This window comes from Eupeodes corollae, chromosome 2, assembly GCF_945859685.1.
Source record: "Eupeodes corollae chromosome 2, idEupCoro1.1, whole genome shotgun sequence".
NCBI lineage: Eukaryota > Metazoa > Arthropoda > Insecta > Diptera > Syrphidae > Eupeodes > Eupeodes corollae.
Genome location: NC_079148.1, coordinates 41026983 through 41045413, shown reverse-complemented (window position 1 = coordinate 41045413; position 18431 = coordinate 41026983). Strand labels below are relative to the sequence as shown.

The 18431-nt window shown below is 29.5% G+C and overlaps 2 protein-coding genes across 2 annotated transcripts; both read left to right on the top strand.

The window, feature by feature from the left end:
* The first annotated feature begins 2082 nt into the window (after positions 1-2082).
* Positions 2083-3373, top strand: LOC129948533 (phenoloxidase-activating factor 3-like). Its single transcript, XM_056059573.1, has 3 exons — positions 2083-2528; positions 2596-2795; positions 2849-3373. Exons 1-3 carry the CDS (start codon positions 2137-2139, stop codon positions 3274-3276), a joined length of 1020 nt encoding a protein of 339 aa, XP_055915548.1. The 5' UTR covers positions 2083-2136; the 3' UTR covers positions 3277-3373.
* Positions 3374-11141: 7768 nt separating this feature from the next.
* LOC129948532 (serine protease grass-like) lies at positions 11142-17801 on the top strand. The gene is made up of 5 exons (XM_056059572.1): positions 11142-11339; positions 16403-16569; positions 16627-17000; positions 17058-17251; positions 17317-17801. Exons 1-5 carry the CDS (start codon positions 11270-11272, stop codon positions 17721-17723), a joined length of 1212 nt encoding a protein of 403 aa, XP_055915547.1. The 5' UTR covers positions 11142-11269; the 3' UTR covers positions 17724-17801.
* The last annotated feature ends 630 nt before the right edge of the window (positions 17802-18431 follow it).

The following is an 18431-nucleotide window of genomic DNA, read 5'->3' as shown; positions in this document are numbered from 1 at the left end:
AAAATTGTAGATATTGGCTTTAAACTAATTTTATCTTATAAGAAATATTGTTTTCAACATTCGATAAAATTTTGAAAAAAATCGAATTGACAGTTTTTTTACAAAAAATAAAACTCTAAAACAAACAATACTAAAACATGGCAAACATTTACTTGCGACTCAAATAGCTTTTCAAAACTTACAAATATTGGCTTGAAACTTATTTTATTTCACAGAAAATATTGTTTTCGATATTCTGTAATTTTTATATAAAAATCCAACAGTCCGTTTTTTCATAAAAAATAAAATCTAAAAAAACTAGTACGCAAATGTGGTAAAAATTGATACGAGTACATATAGACAAACTTTGAAGCAAGACAAGACAGACGGGATGGGAAGTTATCAGTGTGGGTCGCATCCCAGCCTCTTTTCGTGTTATATATTATTACAACTTCTAATCTTAATTTGAAATTAAATGGAGGTGGAATCCAAATAGTTAATAATAACCGGTGTTTTTTTGTGATATCTACTGATAGTAAAATAAATATCAACATAAAATATTTTTGAATATATTAAAGTTAAAAAATGAAAAATCATTTTAAAACTAACTTCCTTACATTTTGAGAATAAATATAAATAAAACATTATATTTAATTCTACACATTTTTTAAATATATACGCCCTAGTGTACCACACATTTTTTGAAAATAAAACCAAGGCTCCATTTCCGGTTGAGCTTAAATTAACATGAAGTAAATATGACCACAGCTAACAATGTGTGCATGAGTCGCAAATCCACGCTCTTCTTTTGAGATGTCTTCTAAGTCTAACAATTACAATTAAAAAGAACAATAAAAGGTTATCGATAACTGACAATTACCAAATTACTTGCTTTTCAGTCAAAACCAAATGAGTATGGACCATAGTCTTATACAGGAGCAGTTTGGAATATAAAGTGGGATTTTCGGGTTTAAAGAGTCTTGATAAATTATAGGAGGTTCTGTTTGATTTTAAGAAAAATGGTAAATATAAATAATTATAAGTTAATCTGACCTACGAACTTTCGTTAAAAAAAAAGTAAGTTATTGATCATGATCATTTCTTATTAAAAATAAAAGAGATAGGTCAAATGAATTAAAATTACAACCGGCAAAATGTAAACAAAACATTCAAAACAAATCTACTTCCATATACATTAACACATCTATTTATATTTATTATAACTAAATATTGAAACAGGTTTAATAATTAATAAATAATTGTATTTTCTAACGAGCGATAACCTTATACCTTTTAATCGATACTTGAGGTCAATCATGGTGAATCAAAGTACGCTTTAAACGGTAACATATGATCATCATAATAAACAGGAAAAGTTCTTGTAAAGGGTGGTTTTAATAAAATGTTTATATTTTTTAATTCAATATCAAAATTGTCTCGATGGTCTCACTAGAAGCAAAATTGTTGGTAATTTTGTTAACCTTGGTTATTTTAAAGTAAGATTTTCCCTTTTTTCTATGTTTTTGAATATATCTTCTCTGCACATGCCCTGCTCTAGCTCGAAAACGTAAGAATTACCTGGGAGAATTCTTCTTTAACGATCTAAACGATCTAAATCATATCGGTATAATCATCCATTGAGCTTAGGAGGAAGCCTCAAGATTCATGTGGTATCACCATAAAACTGGCCTAAGTGTGTCCGTTTCCATCTCGGACAGCCACTATAACCTAACCTAACCTAACCTCTATGTTTTTGAACACTTTTATGTGATATTTTATTTTCTTTTGTCGTAGAGAAAAGTCATCTCAAATCTAATGTATGACATGCAACGCTTGAGTATATTTTTCAAAGTAACATAATTATTGAAAAAATAAAGTTTTTCAAAAAAACGACACTTTTTAATAAGAAAACACACAAATTGAATTCTGAGCTTATTAAGGGTGTAAGAACGCTTATTTTACTAGATTAGAAAGTAGAAATGAACTGGAACACCTTGCATTGTCGTTGCAACAAAGTGCTTATCTCCTCCTTCTGTTTAAATGACAATGCAAATTTTACAACTTGGTCAACAGAACTCATTGAATATTTTCATTACTTCAGCATTTTCATTCAAAAACCAAGTCTTGCCGAATTAAGTTATAGTGTGCTGAAAGAAGATGAAATCAAAAAATGTACTCTCAAAGTTACAAGTCTTGCTAATAGTTTCGACATTAGGACTCCTCAATTTTTCGGGCATAGAAGCCCGTTTGGTTCTTGACGAATTTAACAAGCAGAATCGACCAGCTTTAATAACTACTAACCATCAATTCGAAAATCCCATTATTCGAGTGGGTGGTGATGATGACTCGAAAACAAATCAACAAATCAAAACTGGTATGTCCATTTTGGAAGCAACTAAATGTGGAAAAACTCCAACTGCGTCAATAGCCTTGCTTGTATATTTGGATGGTCAGACTAAAACCAAATCTGCTGAATGTGATGGTTCCTTGATTTCGGACAGATATGTTTTGACAACAGCTTATTGCATCCGTTTGGAAAATAAAACTTTGTAAGACATTTTTTTTAATCAAAAATTAGTAAAAACTAAATTGAGAATTTTTGTATTTTTTTTTCAGAGTAAGTGTAAGATTGGGTGAATATGATACAATCGAAGATACTAATTGTGTCGGTAATGAAATCAAAACAAAATGCGCACTAAGTGTTCAGGAAATAGATGTTGAAGAAGCCATTTATCACAAAGGTTTTGACCCAGATTCTATATCTTTTTCTGGTGATATTGGACTTATTCGACTTAAGCATAAGGCAGTTTTCGATAGTAAGTATTTACGAAGATGGAAACAAATTAACACTAACTTACTTTTTTTTAAGGTAACGTAATGCCAATTTGCCTTCCTATCACTAGTCAATCAAAAGTAGCCGATAAAGATTGGATGTTCATCGCAGGATGGAATAGATTGGACAAGGATCACAAGTCTACCATCCCTTTTAAATCAATTGTACCAGTTATAGATAGTAAAACTTGCGAGGGGATTCACGTCTTCATCGACTTAAATGAGAAACATATGTGTGTTGGAGAAGATAATGTGGTAAATTCTTATTGTAAAGGTGATTCTGGAACACCATTGCTTAATACTGCCACTTATGGAAATGCAAATGGTGATGAGTCTGAAAAACTTCGTTTTGTTCAATATGGCATTGTTTCACTTTATGGATCATTTTGTAATTCAATGTTGCCTCATCTTTATGTCAAAGTCGAACCGTATTTAACTTGGATTGCTGGAAATATTCGTAATTAAAATGAAGCTAAAAATGTAAACGCTTTGTTTTTACAAAAATAACAATGTTTCGTATGAATAAAAATTTGAGCACTTGCTTTGCAACACTCCTTCTTTATTTATTTGGTTCTTAGTAAAACTTAAAAACTAAGTTGAATTTGTAAAAAAAAGAGTAAAAATATTATGAAAAGCTTGTGCCTGCAACATTTTTTCATTAACATAATTTCCGAGAGCAGGTAATAAATGATTAATCTCAAATTATAAAAATATTGTCTTGAAAATTAAGGCAGATATTAAAAACAGTCTTTCTCTAAAAACAAAACATCATTAGACTTATTTTTCACATAAAACAATATTTTAAGCAGGTGAGAGACGAAATTTATGAGTATAAGTTTTTATTTTTCACAAAATCATACTGTTGCTCAAATGTTCTTTATTCTTTAAAAAGCAGGTATAAAATTCTTGCACTTCAGATATTAAAGCAAATTAAAGTATAGAGAATGAAACATGCACAAGTATTTTTATTAGATTAATCAATTTTTCAATTTCAGAAATCAAGAATCTATTTAAAAGACGAACCATCCCCATAATTCTTTATAGACTTATACACACATCTTCCCAAATGGTACTTTTATTTATAAATAAAGTCCACGATTGCACGATTGAACTTGCTCCTGTATACAGGGACTTTGTTTTCAAATAGAGCTTATATTTTTTAATTTGCCAATTATTAATCTAAAGAGACTTTGTTTTCAAATAGAGCTTACATTTTTCAATTTGACAATTATTAATCTAAAGAATACGTTTGCCTTCAAAAAATTAATTGTTTTATTCTTTTTTTTTCGAAAATCGTTAAAGCGACACTTTAAAATAGATTGTTGATTAAATATATCATATTCGTTAATCCGATACAGTTGGGCTACATGGGCGGCCATATCGTTGGTATTTACAATAATTTTAGTTATAAAAATACATAAATATGCACCAAATGCACTAATTTAGATAAAAGCTAGGAACGTAGTTACAATTTTGTCAAAATAATGCGCTCTTTCGGGCTCATGCACAGTTTGAATATTAAAAAAAAATTATTTTAAGATTCAAAATTTCGCCCGAAAAATAAGTTTGTCTTCAAAAATTTAAATGCCATTTTATAAATAAAAAAACATTTGATTTTTCAAATTTTTTTTTTGAAAATCGTTAGAGCGGTTTTTTTTTAAATTAATTTTTTATATATTAAATTTTTCAATTTTGTTCTAAAAATATTTTTGGAATGCAGTTGTTTAGAGATTGTTAATATACGCTATACATTTGAATTTCGTAAAAAAATGTTGACCCGTTTTTGAGATATCGAATTTTGAAAAATAAAAATTCAATATTTTTTTAAAAATCCAAACAATAAAAAATTGCACTTTTGATAATCAAATATTGTTAAAGCAATATAAGAGCTTATTCACAAAAAAAATTATTGAAATCGGTTTATAAGTTGCTGAGAAAATTAAAAAACAAAATAACGGTTCTATGAGCGGTACCTTTCCTGAGCAATACAAACATTTTTTTTTCTTATTAAAAGAAGCCAAGTTCAAAAATAAAATTTTAGAGAAAATTTAAAGAAAATCTATCGGTTTGTTTTTGAGAAAGTTCGAATTTTCGTTTTTTGACCAAAAAAATTGTATTGTGGCCACTGTTAGTTTTCGTCTTAAAAAAAAATTGAAAAAAACGCCTAACGCGAATCTGCTCAAAACCTTAACTTCCAAGTTTGAACTCAATCCACCCAATGGTTTAGGCTGTAGGAGCGTGGACAGACAGACAAAACCGACCGGACGGAATCGCGGGACCCACTTTTTTCGACTTGTCTACCATCGTAATATCATGTTTGATTAAAATCTCGAGTTCGAAATTTTGCACGAATGCAAAACTTGCCATATAGTTCCTATATGTCGCAAGTAAAAATGTCAGTTTGGTGCGGTTTATGGGCTGGTGGCATCATTGCATTAGTAGCGTGAACTTAACTTGCATGACATGTGGTTTAACAAGACGTTGCCACATGCCACACAGCACGCTCAACAATCGACTTATTCAGAGGCGAGTTCGGTGAACATTTTATTTCACGTTCGGGACCGGTCAATTGCCCGCCCAGAGCGTGCGATTTAAAGCCTTTAGACTTGTTTGTGGGGCTATGTTAAAGCTCATGTCTATACAGACAAGCCCGCTGCAATTAACGCATTGGAAAACAACATTAAAGCATTTATTCGTTTGATACCGGCAGAAATGTTGGAAAGAGTATGCCAGAATTGGACTAAGCGAATGGACCATTTGAGGCGCAGTCCAGGTCAACATTTGCATGAAATAATTTTCAAACATTAAATTATATGAACCGTACCGTGTCGATTCAAATAAAGATTTCAGGTATTTTTCTAAATTGTATGTGTTTTTTTTTTGAAAAACTTTTCTTTTAAAATATCACTTTTGCATTTAATTTTCGTTAAACAATATTAACCCGTTTTTGATATATAGAAAAAAACAATATGACGGTTCTAAGGAGGTACCCTTCTTTAGCAATAGAAAGATAAGAAGCCAAATCAAGAAAAAAAATTTAAATAATTTTTTACAAATCTATCTGTTCGTTTTTGAATAAATTCGAATTTTCGATTTTAGGAAAAAAATTGTATGGGGACTACAAGTTTTTAAGCGCATTTGCTCAAAAACTTAATTTTTAAGTTTAAACTCACTGTACTTCAAGGGGAGGACAGACAGACGGATGCAATCGAGGACACACTTTTTTCAAATTTTTCACCATCTGAATGTCATCTCGAGTTCCACATTGTTTGAAAATGCAAAACATGTTCATATTATCGCAAAAATTAAGGCACTTAGCATTAAAAAATTCCCAACCTTCTTAGCAAATTATTATGTTTACATTCACTGTTAACATTTCTTATTGTCTGAAAATATTGTGCTTAAATGTGCCTAATGAAACAATATTATAATACTCTTTCTAAAAATGAATTCTGTTTAAGGAACCCCTTATTTTTAATATACTGTAAATAGGCTGAAAAACAAAAAAAATGTGAGCATTATCCTAAATTATAAAAACAATTTTTTCATATCCTATTAGAGACAAACTGCAAATTTTGACACATGTACATAATCTTAGCCCTACAATATTTTGTACATACAGATTATTGTTATAAAGCTTTTTGACATACTATATAATGACTTTTCAAGAATGTGGGCCCAAACCCAATTTCAAGATATTTTCATCTCCATTATATGAGGATGCATTTAATGTTAAATACTTTATTAAAAAAAACATCTTATTTGACCAGTAAAAAGATAAAATAATGAGTAGCAAAAATTACAAAAAATGTTGTCAATACAAAAACCACAATTTATCTTTCACTTTTCATAATATTAATTCCCTAAAATCCACTTTATCAACATTTAACAAAATACTACCGAATATTCGCTTTCACAAAAGTACAAACATCTGTACTTACACAAACACAAGTATAAATTTACTCTTAAAAGCTTATCAGAAAATAGGAACATCATTTCACCTTCCAGGCTATCGCGAAGTTTTTCCAAGAAAAAGATTAAACAATGTTAAAAGTCTTGTTTTGATTCTTATGACTTTACTTTCTAATCGATGTAATTTGAAATCTTATAATAAAGCTGCTTTAAAGTGTACAAAATTATTTGCATTCAAAATAGGACTATGAAGGCCAGATTTAAATGATAACATTTTTAAAATTAATTATAATAACATAAGTATTTTATGTAGGTTGTTTTTTGTAGTTACAGTTCTTCGATAAGAGTTATAACAATTATAAAAAAATTAACAAACGTTAAAAACCAAGAGTTTATGAGTGCACATTAAAAAAAAAGAGGCTGGGATGCAACCCACACTGATAACTTTTTTGACAAAAAAAAAAACATTGCTAAAAGTGGGAAAAATTGTATTTAGACTCTTAATTTTTTTTAAGATATTGGATTCAAACTTATTACATCTTTTTAAAAAATGTTGTTCTCAACATTCAGTAAAATTTGTATAAAAATCTTACCATCAGTTAATTCATACAAATTTAAATTTACAAGAAAAATAAAAAAAAAATTAAAATTGATGTTTCGGATCTCCATAGCTCCAATGTATTTTTATTATTCTACCTATTCAAAATTTTGTTTCTAGCTTAAATGGTTTGAAAAAAAATCTAATATGTATTTTTTTATATAAGAAATACAAAATAAAAAAAAAATCACAAAAAATCTCGTTACAAAAACAAATTTTGAAATCAAAGTTATTTTACCATATGGCAAGTATTTTTTATTATTATTATTTGTGTAGAAAAATTATTTTTAAATCAATTGACAATTTTTTTACGAAACCTACAAAAACAACTAAACCTTGATAAGCAAGTTTTCTACTAAAGTATTCTGGGAACAAAGAAAGATATTGACTTCAAATTTCTTATCTCACACAAAATATTATTGTTAATATTTGTTTTTTAAGTTTTAGACAATTTGACGTCGCATCCCAGCCTCCTTCTAATATTAAAATCAGCTTGATTCTGATTAAGAAAATGTATATACGCAGACTATGTATATTATAAAGGCCGGCATCACCAGGGTCAAACATTTTCAAGAACTTGGTGATAATTATACTAGTGTCTGAAAATGAGGATGGAATAAGGTTTATTTTTAACTTCCCATAGGAAGTTATTGTAATGGGTCCGATTTGTCAAATTGAAAATTTTGACATTTCTCGACGTTTCAAGGTCCCTAGAGTCGAAATAAAAGATTTTTAGAAAGATGCCTGTGCGTGCGTGTGTACTTACGTTCGTACGTTCGTATGTTCGCGACGTTTTTTTCGTCGTCCATAGCTCAAGAACCAGAAGAGATATCGACTTCAAATAAATTTTGTTATACAGATAATAAGGCAAAAAGATGCAGAAAGGGCTCTCAAGAAAATTGCGTGGGTGGTTTTTTTACCATAGCAGTTTAAAAAAAAGGTGAAAATTTTGGTTAACCCTAAATATCTTACGAACCAAAAATGCTAGAGACTTGAATTTAATTTTTTATAATAAACTGTAACGTGATCTCAAAGAAATATATTTTTTGAAAAAAATCTATCAAACGGTTTTTTTTCTAAATCAAAAAAACTGAAAAAAAAATGTGTCACCTCCTAAATTTAACGACTAACATATGATTTTATCTCCAAAACAATTTTGAGCAACGGAGAATAATGTTTTTGAAATCTGATAAAATTTTGAGAAAAATCGAATTCACAGTTTTTTTTATAAAAAATAAAAATCTAAAAAAAACATTACTCAAAGTTCGTAAAAATTAAATATCGATTCAAATATCTTTTCAAAAACTTAAAATTTAGGCTTCAAACTTATTTTATCTTATAAGAAATATTGTTTTCAACATTCAGTAAAATTTTGAAGAAAATCGAATTGTCAGTTTTTTTTACAAAAAATAAAAACCTAAAAAAAAAATTAATAAAAGTTGGTAAAAATTGATTTTCGACTCAAATATCTTTTTAAAACTTTAAGATATTGGCTTAAATTTACTTTTATCTTTCAAAAAATATTGTTGTCAACATTCAGTAAAATTTTGAACAAAATCGAATTAACAGTTTTTTTATAAAAAATTAAAAACCGAACAAAAATTAACAAAAGTTGGTAAAAATTGAATATGGATTCAAATATCTTTTCAAAAACTTGAAAGTTAGACTTCAAACTAATTTTATCTTATAAGTAATATTGTTTTAAGCATTCTGAAAGATGTTGAGAAAAATCAAATTGACAGTTTTTTTACAAAAAATAAAAACCTTAAAAAAAAATTATAAAAGTTCTTAAAAATTGATTTTCGACTCAAATATCTTTTCAAAAATTGTAGATATTGGCTTTTAACTACTTTTATCTTTCAAAAAATATTGTTGTTAACATTTAGTAAAATTTTGAAAAAAATCGAATTGATAGTTTTTGTACAAAAAATTAAATACCTAAAAAAAATTTAACAAAAGTTGGTAAAAATTGATTTTCGACTCAAATATCTTTTCAAAACTATAAAATATTGGCTTCAAACTAATTTTATCTTATAAGAAATATTGTTTTCAACATTCGATAGAATTTTGAAGAAAATCGAATTGATGGTTTTTTTACAAAAAATAAAACTCTAAAAAAAAACAATACTAAAACTTGGTAAAAATTTACTTTCGACTCAAAAAGCTTTTCAAAAATTAAAAATATTGGCTTCAAACTTATTTTATTTTACAGAAAATATTGTTTTCGATATTCAGTGATTTTTATATATAAATTCAACAGTCCGTTTTTCATAAAAAATAAAATCTATAAAAAATAGTACGCAAATTTTGTAAAATTGATACTAGTACATATAGACAAACTTTTAAGCAAGACAAAACGACAGACGACATCCTCTTTTTTGTTTTCTTTCTTTGATGGATATTTCCGATTTTTGAGTGATGAGTCTTTGTAAAGTTTTTATGTTGTCACCGAACGCAGGAGCGGATTAAGTGATGATATATTGAAACTCAGTTTATTGACAACAACTTTTGACATACATCACTGCCTTAAACGATTAAATAAAATTTAAATGAAGTTCAATTTCAGTATTTGGGATAAGAAGAAGATATTACTTAAGGTACTACAGAAATTCCTTAAAAAAATCCTTTAAAAAGCAAAATTGCCACTTTTATTTATTGGGGCCCTAGTAAAGTAGGTTTCTAAAAACTTCACCTGGTATTTCTCGCTGACCATGACTCTCGGGGATTTTTAATGAGGAAAGGTGAGAACCTTCACTCAGTTCTGCGTTGAGCACAATTATTGTATGAATCACTTGTATTTACCTGCACTATGTATTTAAGCATATGTTTATTTGAACTTGTGTACATATACAAACCTGGGGGATTTTTTCCAACAGTAAATAATATTTATCATGATTTTAACTGAAATTTATTTAAATTTATTAACACACCTGGGCCTCCAGTGCTCATGTACAGTTACACATTTGTTCATACTTCAAATACAGCAAGTCCATAACACTAAGCTATTGCACTTAATGATATGAGCACTGCAAATTATAAAAAAACTGGTTTTAATAATGAATCTTGATTATGCTAAAAAATTAACGCAATCAAGGAAAGCGCTATGATGTTATTTTTAGAGTAGGTACCGTAAACGGCCGTCTTATCGTTAAAATGTTCAATACTCTCTCTGACATATATGTACTATAGGGTACAATTGCATTTAGTATAATATTTGAAACGCTGAGAATAACTTTAAACTCAAATGCATGTAATTAAAAATACATCAAAGGTCGCTAATTAAGGTTATTTTTCAGATTGAACTATTAATTTAAAAAAAAAAATGATTCAAAACTAAACCTTATTCACTTAAACCCAAATAACATAACTTTTTAATACCAAGTTGCTAAAAATTATATAATTGTGCGTCTACGCCCGAGTGAACAATTTAACTATGCTAGATTTATTGGAAATAAGGATGTAATTTTTGTATACATATTCTTAACTAAATTCTTTTAGTACAAGGAGATAGACAATTTTGATCATACTGAGATGAAGTTTAAAAAATATCCGAATTGTTGAAATAGTGGTTTTTCCATAAAACTACATTCATATGTATATAGGGTAAATTTAAATTATTTTGCAAGTTTTTCTATAACATCTTAAATTAAATACAAAAAAGATAAGAACACCGGAATTCCCATCATCGCGCGCGTTACGGACAGTGACAAGATGCCGCCGCCACCACCGTCTCAATTCCGCCGCACCACACTGGCAAATGCGAATTAATATTATATTAAACAAGTTTAAAAATTAAAAACGTGCTTGTTGTTAAGATTTGTTTACTTAAGTGTTCAGTTTCGTTCGAGGTTTCAATCTTTGAAGTTCATTAATTTTGTATCGGCCATCGGTGTACTGTCATTGTCAAGGTTTACATAGTTATTTTTGAACTTACAAATTTATTCAAAAATGGCAATAATGAATAGTTTTTTGGTTGTAACTTTGCTTGTGTTACTTGCAGTTGGAAGTCTTAATGGACGTGAGTCTTGTGAAGATTATAATAAGAAGAAAAAAAATAGTTCAAACTTGTTTTAATTCACTGAGTTATGGATTTTAAACCATCTTTAAACTTAAACTTTTTGTAACTTACATGTGTAATTTAAGAGTTGCAGGGCTTTTGTTCTTCTTTGTTCCTAACATAAGACAAAACTCAATTTGTGTTGAGTCGAATAATGAACTGTACACAACCGCATAACGGATTATTCTTGACCCAAACAGAAATATTTTCCTTTTTAACATCATTTATTTATACAAAAGTTTAATCACGTTTTAAAGTCTGTAATGTAATTAGACCTATTTCCTTTTTTGATAATGTAGTTACAGTAGTAAGAAATGTATTTAAGAACAATTAAAGCAAAATAAGTTATTACTTAAAATGTTTCAAATTTACATTTAAATTTTAAATTAAGTTTGTTGTTGATTGAATATCTTGAAAATGGCAAAATATGGTCCCAATGTGATAAGTTATAACATTCACCTAGGCGTATACGCACTTTTTAACTTCATTAAATTTTACAAAAATATTATTAGTTTCGTTATAATTGGCGTTATAAGAAGTTTCCAGTTTAACAAATATGTGCTACTTAACTCGATGAAAAGTCGATGCCGTAAAGTTGCGTACTTAAATGCTTCAACTGTCCTGATGGACGCGACGGCAAGCGTTTTGTTTTCGTTTTTTTTTTTAACTAGTTCGCATTGAGTTAAGGCGTAAATTCAAAAGAATTACCACGATTAAAATCATTTATGTACGTTTTTTTAGTTTGTAGCTGTTTAGTGCTCATTTAATTAATTTTAAAAGATACAAAAACCCAATGTTTTTTTCAAGAACTAAGAAAAGTTTTCAAACAAGAATTGAAGTTTAAACTGTTTTCTGCCAAGATTTTCTAGTCTTTTAACTATTTTTATATGTTTTTGGGAGAACTTTAGTTTTTGCTAAAGCAACTGTACTAATTTCTTTAAAAAATTACCAAATAACAACAATGTTCCTTGAAGCATTTAATTTAATATAATAAAACAATTGGATTTTTGTAAAAATATTTTAAGGTGTCAAGAACGTCAGTTTTCGTAGCATACAATTATTGTGAAAATAATATTTTGACAATATTTTGTTCAAGTTTGTTTGTTAATCTAGAAAAACAACATTGTTATGAAACTGACGAACGGGTATAACCTATTTCTGAACTACTCAAAACTAAATACAGCTGTCAGAAGCAAATAGGGTTTCCATCACAGACAGTAAAAACAGTTTTGGTTATATTAAATTAATTGGGAAAATAGGGGGTTTGATATATATAATAATATCAAAATTAAAAAGAGGCTGGGATACGACCCACACTGATAACTTCCCATCCAGTCTGTTGATTTGTTTTGCTTAAGTTAAGTTTGTAAATAGGGTTAAAAAAGTTGTCAGTTAAATTATTCTTGCAAATTTTTAAATTAATAACAATATTTTTCATACAAAGAAATAGTTTAGTTTGAAAATCTAGTATTGTTAAATACATTTTTAGTCGAAAACACATTTTTACCAATTTTAGTAGCGTTTCTTAAATTTTTACAAATTGAATTAATGAAATTATTTTGAAAAATATCAACAACCAAACATCAATTCTGACCAAATTTGAGTACTATTTTTGGAAAATTTTATTTTTTTATGGAGAAACGGACTGTTAGATTAAAAAAAAAAAAAACTACTAAATATCGAAAACAATATTTTCTGTGAAATAAAAAGAGTTTGAAGACAGTGAATTACTACGAAGTTGTATAGTATTGTTTTCTTGTTAAGTTTTTTTTTTTTTTTAAAAACTGTCAATTCGATTTTTCTCGAAACTTTTCCGAATATTGAAAACAATATTTCTTGTAAGTTAAAATTAGCTGAAAGCAATGACCTCAAAGCTTTGAAAAGATATTTGAGTCGAAAATCAATTTTTACCAACTTTTGTTAAATTTTCTTTTAAGTTTTTATTTAAAAAAAAAAAAAAATGTCAATTCGATTTTTCTGAAAATTTTACTGAATATTGACAACTATATTTTTTAATAGATAAAAGTCAGAGTTTCGAAAATATATTTCAGTCAAAAATCAATTTTTACCAACTTTTATTAAATTTTTTGTTTAGGTTTTTATTTTTTATAAAAAAAAAAACTGTCAATTCGATTTTTCTCAAAATTTTGCCAAATTTTAAAAACTTTATTTTTCGTTGCACAAAATTGTTTTGGAGATAAAATCATTTTGTATTCGTAAAATTTTGAGGTGACAAATTTTTTTTCAGTTTTTTTGATTTATAAAAAAACCGTCAATTGGATTTTTTTCAAAAAATATACTTCTTTGATATCGAGTTGAGTTGAGTTACGATATATTATATACAATTTATTTCAAGTCTCTTGCGTTTTTGGTTCATGAGATATTTAGGGTTAACCAAAATTTTCACCTTATTTTTAAACTGCTTTGGTAAAAAAACCCCCCACACAATTTTCTTGAGAGCCCTATCTGCATGTTTCTGCCTTATTATCTGTATAACAAAATGCATTTGAAGTCGATATCTTTTCTGGTTCTTGAGCTATGGACAACGAAAAAACGTCACGAACGTACAGATGTACTGACGCACGGACGTACGAATGCACGCACAGACATCTTTCTAAAAATCTTTTATTTCGACTCTAGGGACCTTAAAACGTCAAGAAATGTCAAAATTTTCAATTTGACAAATCGGACCCATTAAAATAACTTCCTATGGGAAGTTGAACAGTAATAGTGTGCTCCTGAAATAGACTGAAAACTATTTAAAACAGTAAAAAAAAGAACAAATTGGGCGCCAGTGTTGTTTTTCTTTTTAACGATGGAAATTAAAAACCTTTTGGTTGAGCGGACTCAACGAAGAAAAATTATCGAACAAATTAAAAAAATGTATTTAAACGAAAAAAAAGTATTTTTAATTAATTTTAATTTTTGATTGAGAAACCTTTGATGAAGAATTAAAACTCAAGATCTTTTAAGTATTTTTGAACAAAACGAGCTGATGTTGAACTATCACAATTTTTTTGCTTTAACAACTCCTGCCAAGCTTTCTACAATTTTTACTTCTTTTACACAACTACTTATCCCATTCGCACTTTTACCACAGTCATTGAATTCAGTACACTTATTCCAACCACTATATTTTGAAAGAAATTTGAAAAGTTAATTGGACCAGATGTCTTGGGTTCAATCCCTGCATGTGCAATCTAAAGCTTTTTTCACTGGTACTGCCTCTTGCGAGAAATTGACAAATCCTCTAAGAGCATTTCTTGTCTTTTCCCAAATCATCCAAATTATAATATTACTCGCACACGTGAATGGTTGAGAGTGGTAAGTCACTAGGACCTATTCCCTAGATCTCAATGGAAACAAACTTTTCGCCTTCTAACACCTTTATTTAAAAAAAGCTCAAGTTAAGGGCCATGTTAATATTTCAATTCGTAATATTAAAACTATTTGAAAATTTGTGTCGATTTTACACCAATATCCTTGGACTTTCGAGCAGACGATGGAATTTTGGACTCGCGCTAACGTTCCATCTTATGTATTAATTTAGTAATGTTGGACATGCAGCCATTCTCATACCGAGTCACATCAGCATTCGAGCACCAAGTGTCGATCGTTTCTTGCCAGGTCACTGGTTGATTTAAACCAGGTTTCAACTGAACCCTATAAGCATCTTAAAGCTACAACGGAAGTGGAAGGTTGAAAATAGATTGAGAGAACACAATAGGCGAGCTAAAAATTGTTGTGGTAAATTTTTCAGCAACAACCTGTGTATAAAGTCATAGTATGTTAAATATGCTACATTGAAATCCAAAGGTTCAACCTTATTTTACTTTTATAAAAATATAGCCACTTATTTTTTTAAATCTTTTAAGGACATTTCAATGTTATTTTCAAAGTTTAATTTCTGAATCAAACATTCTTTAAACAAGCTTAACTTGAGGAGTAAGCTGGCGAATGTGTCCCAAAAAGTGTAATCGGGCGAGCGACATGATTAGAATAAAGATAAAAAAAGAGATAGAGAAAGAGTTATATTTTTTCTATCTATATTTCGGGTTCTGTAGTACACTGTCAAGGACCGCGGCGATGTTATCGACAGATCTTGCGTTCTTTGACCGAACAGGTCGTCTCAAATTTGGCCAACTTTGCCAAACGTTTTAGAGTCGACTGTGAAGGGCCACCGTAAAATGGGCGTAACGTTTGCGTTAACGAACATTCATTTTGATAACAAATTTTATCATTTGAACGTGCTGTTCAATTGTGTAACTTGAATAATAAACAAAAGATTTGACAGATGCCACCAAAACAAAATAGCCGCCAAGGTCGTCAGAATCAACCCTCGGCAATTGAAAAACCCTTTGCGTCAGCTTTGTGTAAATAACAGATGAGGGGAAACTTAAATATGCAATCTTATTTTGCAATGTTTAGCATATCAGGGCCAGGTTTTTGCTAGACTACCCAAGCACAAATTTGTATCCTTATTAATATCTTTGATAAAAGATTGATTATTATAAAATAGCTGATGAGGGAATATATCCCTATGTTTTTTAAAAATTATATAAGTATTGTTGAAATGAGTAGTTAATTTTCCGAAAAATCCAGATTTGCAGATTTGATCTTAGATCAAAAAAAGATCAATTTATTTTGCCCCATTGAATGCTATGTGTTTTATTTATTTTACCCATGGACTACAATTTTTCACTACTCACAGAAAAATAATTTAAGGGATAGATTTTGCAAGTTTTTGAAAATATTAATGATTAATTGTTTATTCGGGTTTGTTATCAATAAAAATGTACGAAAATCGTTGTTTAAAAGTAATATTTTTTGAAGAATAATCAATCAAATTTTCGAAACTATTCTTAAAGTTTATGCGACATCATTGCTTGCCTAGATATTCACTTCAAGAAAATTGCATTTGAATCTTTTATTTTTGAACAAATAAGGTTCATTTTCGTTCAAAAGACTTTTAAGCTTTAAGTGTTAAATAATAGTTTGTATTCTACTCCTACTTTTTCTTGCAGAAAGGTCTGGCGGTCCTTGTGTTACTCAGCGAAATGATCGTGGCGTTTGTGTTCCAATTCTAACATGTGGAACAATTACACAGCTTTTAAATTCTTCACCAAGACCATTACCAGCTTCTGTGTCATATTTGGTGCGAAGATCACATTGTGGCACATTTAATAATGTTGTAAGTAAAAACTTTAACAATTCCTTTAATATCACATTTGAATATATTTCTCACTAGCATCATGTTTGCTGCGAACCGAGAACAGTTACTGGTGGAGAAGCAATTATCTCACCTGCTACTACTGCAGCACCACCACCTCCAACGTCCTCAACTTCTTCTTCTTCTTCCAATTCCATAATACGTGCTGGCAGTGAGAAATCCGAGAATGAAGTACGAGCAGGAATAGCTATATTAGAAAGAACCACATGTGGAAAGAGCGATGCTGATAGGGTGGCTAATGGAGAAGATGCTAATCTCTCCGAATACCCATGGATGGCTTTGATTGTTTATTTCGATGGTATTTCCAGAACACTTGACTGCGGTGGAACATTGATTCATGAGAGATATGTTCTAACTGCCGCCCACTGTATACGCGCCAATAGTAAACGAGTGTAAGATTAGCTATGGTATTTTTTTTAATATCTTCTAATTTAAAAATTACTTTGCAGGGTAAGTGTCCGCTTGGGTGAACATGATATCGATTCAACTGAAGACTGCACCGGAGCTGGTACAAAAAGAAGGTGTGCTCCCCCAATACAGGAAATTGACGTTGAAGAGGCAATCTATCATAAGGACTACAATCCTAGTAGATTCTCCGATGACATTGGAATGTTACGACTTGTCAGAAATGTAGAAATTGCTAGTAAGTAAAACCAATAGTTACACAGAATATTTTGAATGATTGAGTTATTTTTTGTTCTTCCAAAGGCAATGTCAAACCAATATGCCTGCCCGTAACACCAGCTTCCAGACAGGTTAATTTAAACCGTATGATTATTTCCGGCTGGGGTCGAGTTGAAAGTGGCGTTAAGGCTAACGTTTTGCAGAAAGCTTCAGTTCCAATAAAAACCATTGATTATTGTCAACAAGTCCACACTGTTTTGAGACTAACTCAAAAACAACTCTGTGCTGGCGGAGAAAATGAAATTGATACGTGTAAAGGTGATTCCGGTGGACCATTGTTTTATCCTGCACCTTATAAGAAGGCCCTACGTTACATACAATATGGTATTGTTTCGGCTGGAAGTGTTTTGTGTGGTTCGAATTATCCTGGGATTTATGTGCGAGTTGAGGCGTATTTGCCTTGGATTGCTAGTAATATGATTTCAGCTTGAATTTCTCATTTAAGTTTTGTTCTCAAAAATATGATGCATTTAGTTTTAATAAAAACAAATTTTTTAAATATAAAAATATTTATTGAAAAATGCTGTTTATAATCTTGTAATTTTTTCGCAGACGCATTAAGACGCATTAAGTTGAATATACTTTAATAAGAGACTCTAAAATTCGAAGCTCTAAACTTTGAAAAAATAACAGAGGTCATGTTATTGAAACTTTATTTGTCAACTTTGTTGTAATTTATTAAGTAAGTATCTTCGTACTGATATTAGTGCAAAATTAGTTAATGATTGCACAAGAACAGTCATCCACTTCTTTTGGCATGAATTAGTTGATTTAAAAACCAACAACATGTGGTCATCAATACTTTGCTATAAAATAAGGCTAAACATATTCTTTTGTGGTTCTCTGAAGACAAATGTAAACAACCTACAAACAACAGTCGGTCTCAGAGCCATCTTGATCCATGCAATCTGTAGCCTTATCATAAGGGTGTGCCATTATGTTTTAAAAATGATTTCGGTCTAGAATAAAATACAATTAATAGGCCTTATTTTCAACAACTGTTTGCAATAAGTAGAATTACATATATGTAAGCAATATCGCGCCGAATATTTGCTTCCAAGACGTCAATCGTCTCGGGCTTATCTGCTTAGAAATTCAGAGCTTAAAGAGCGCTCTGAACTTTTTTGGACAGCTTGGAC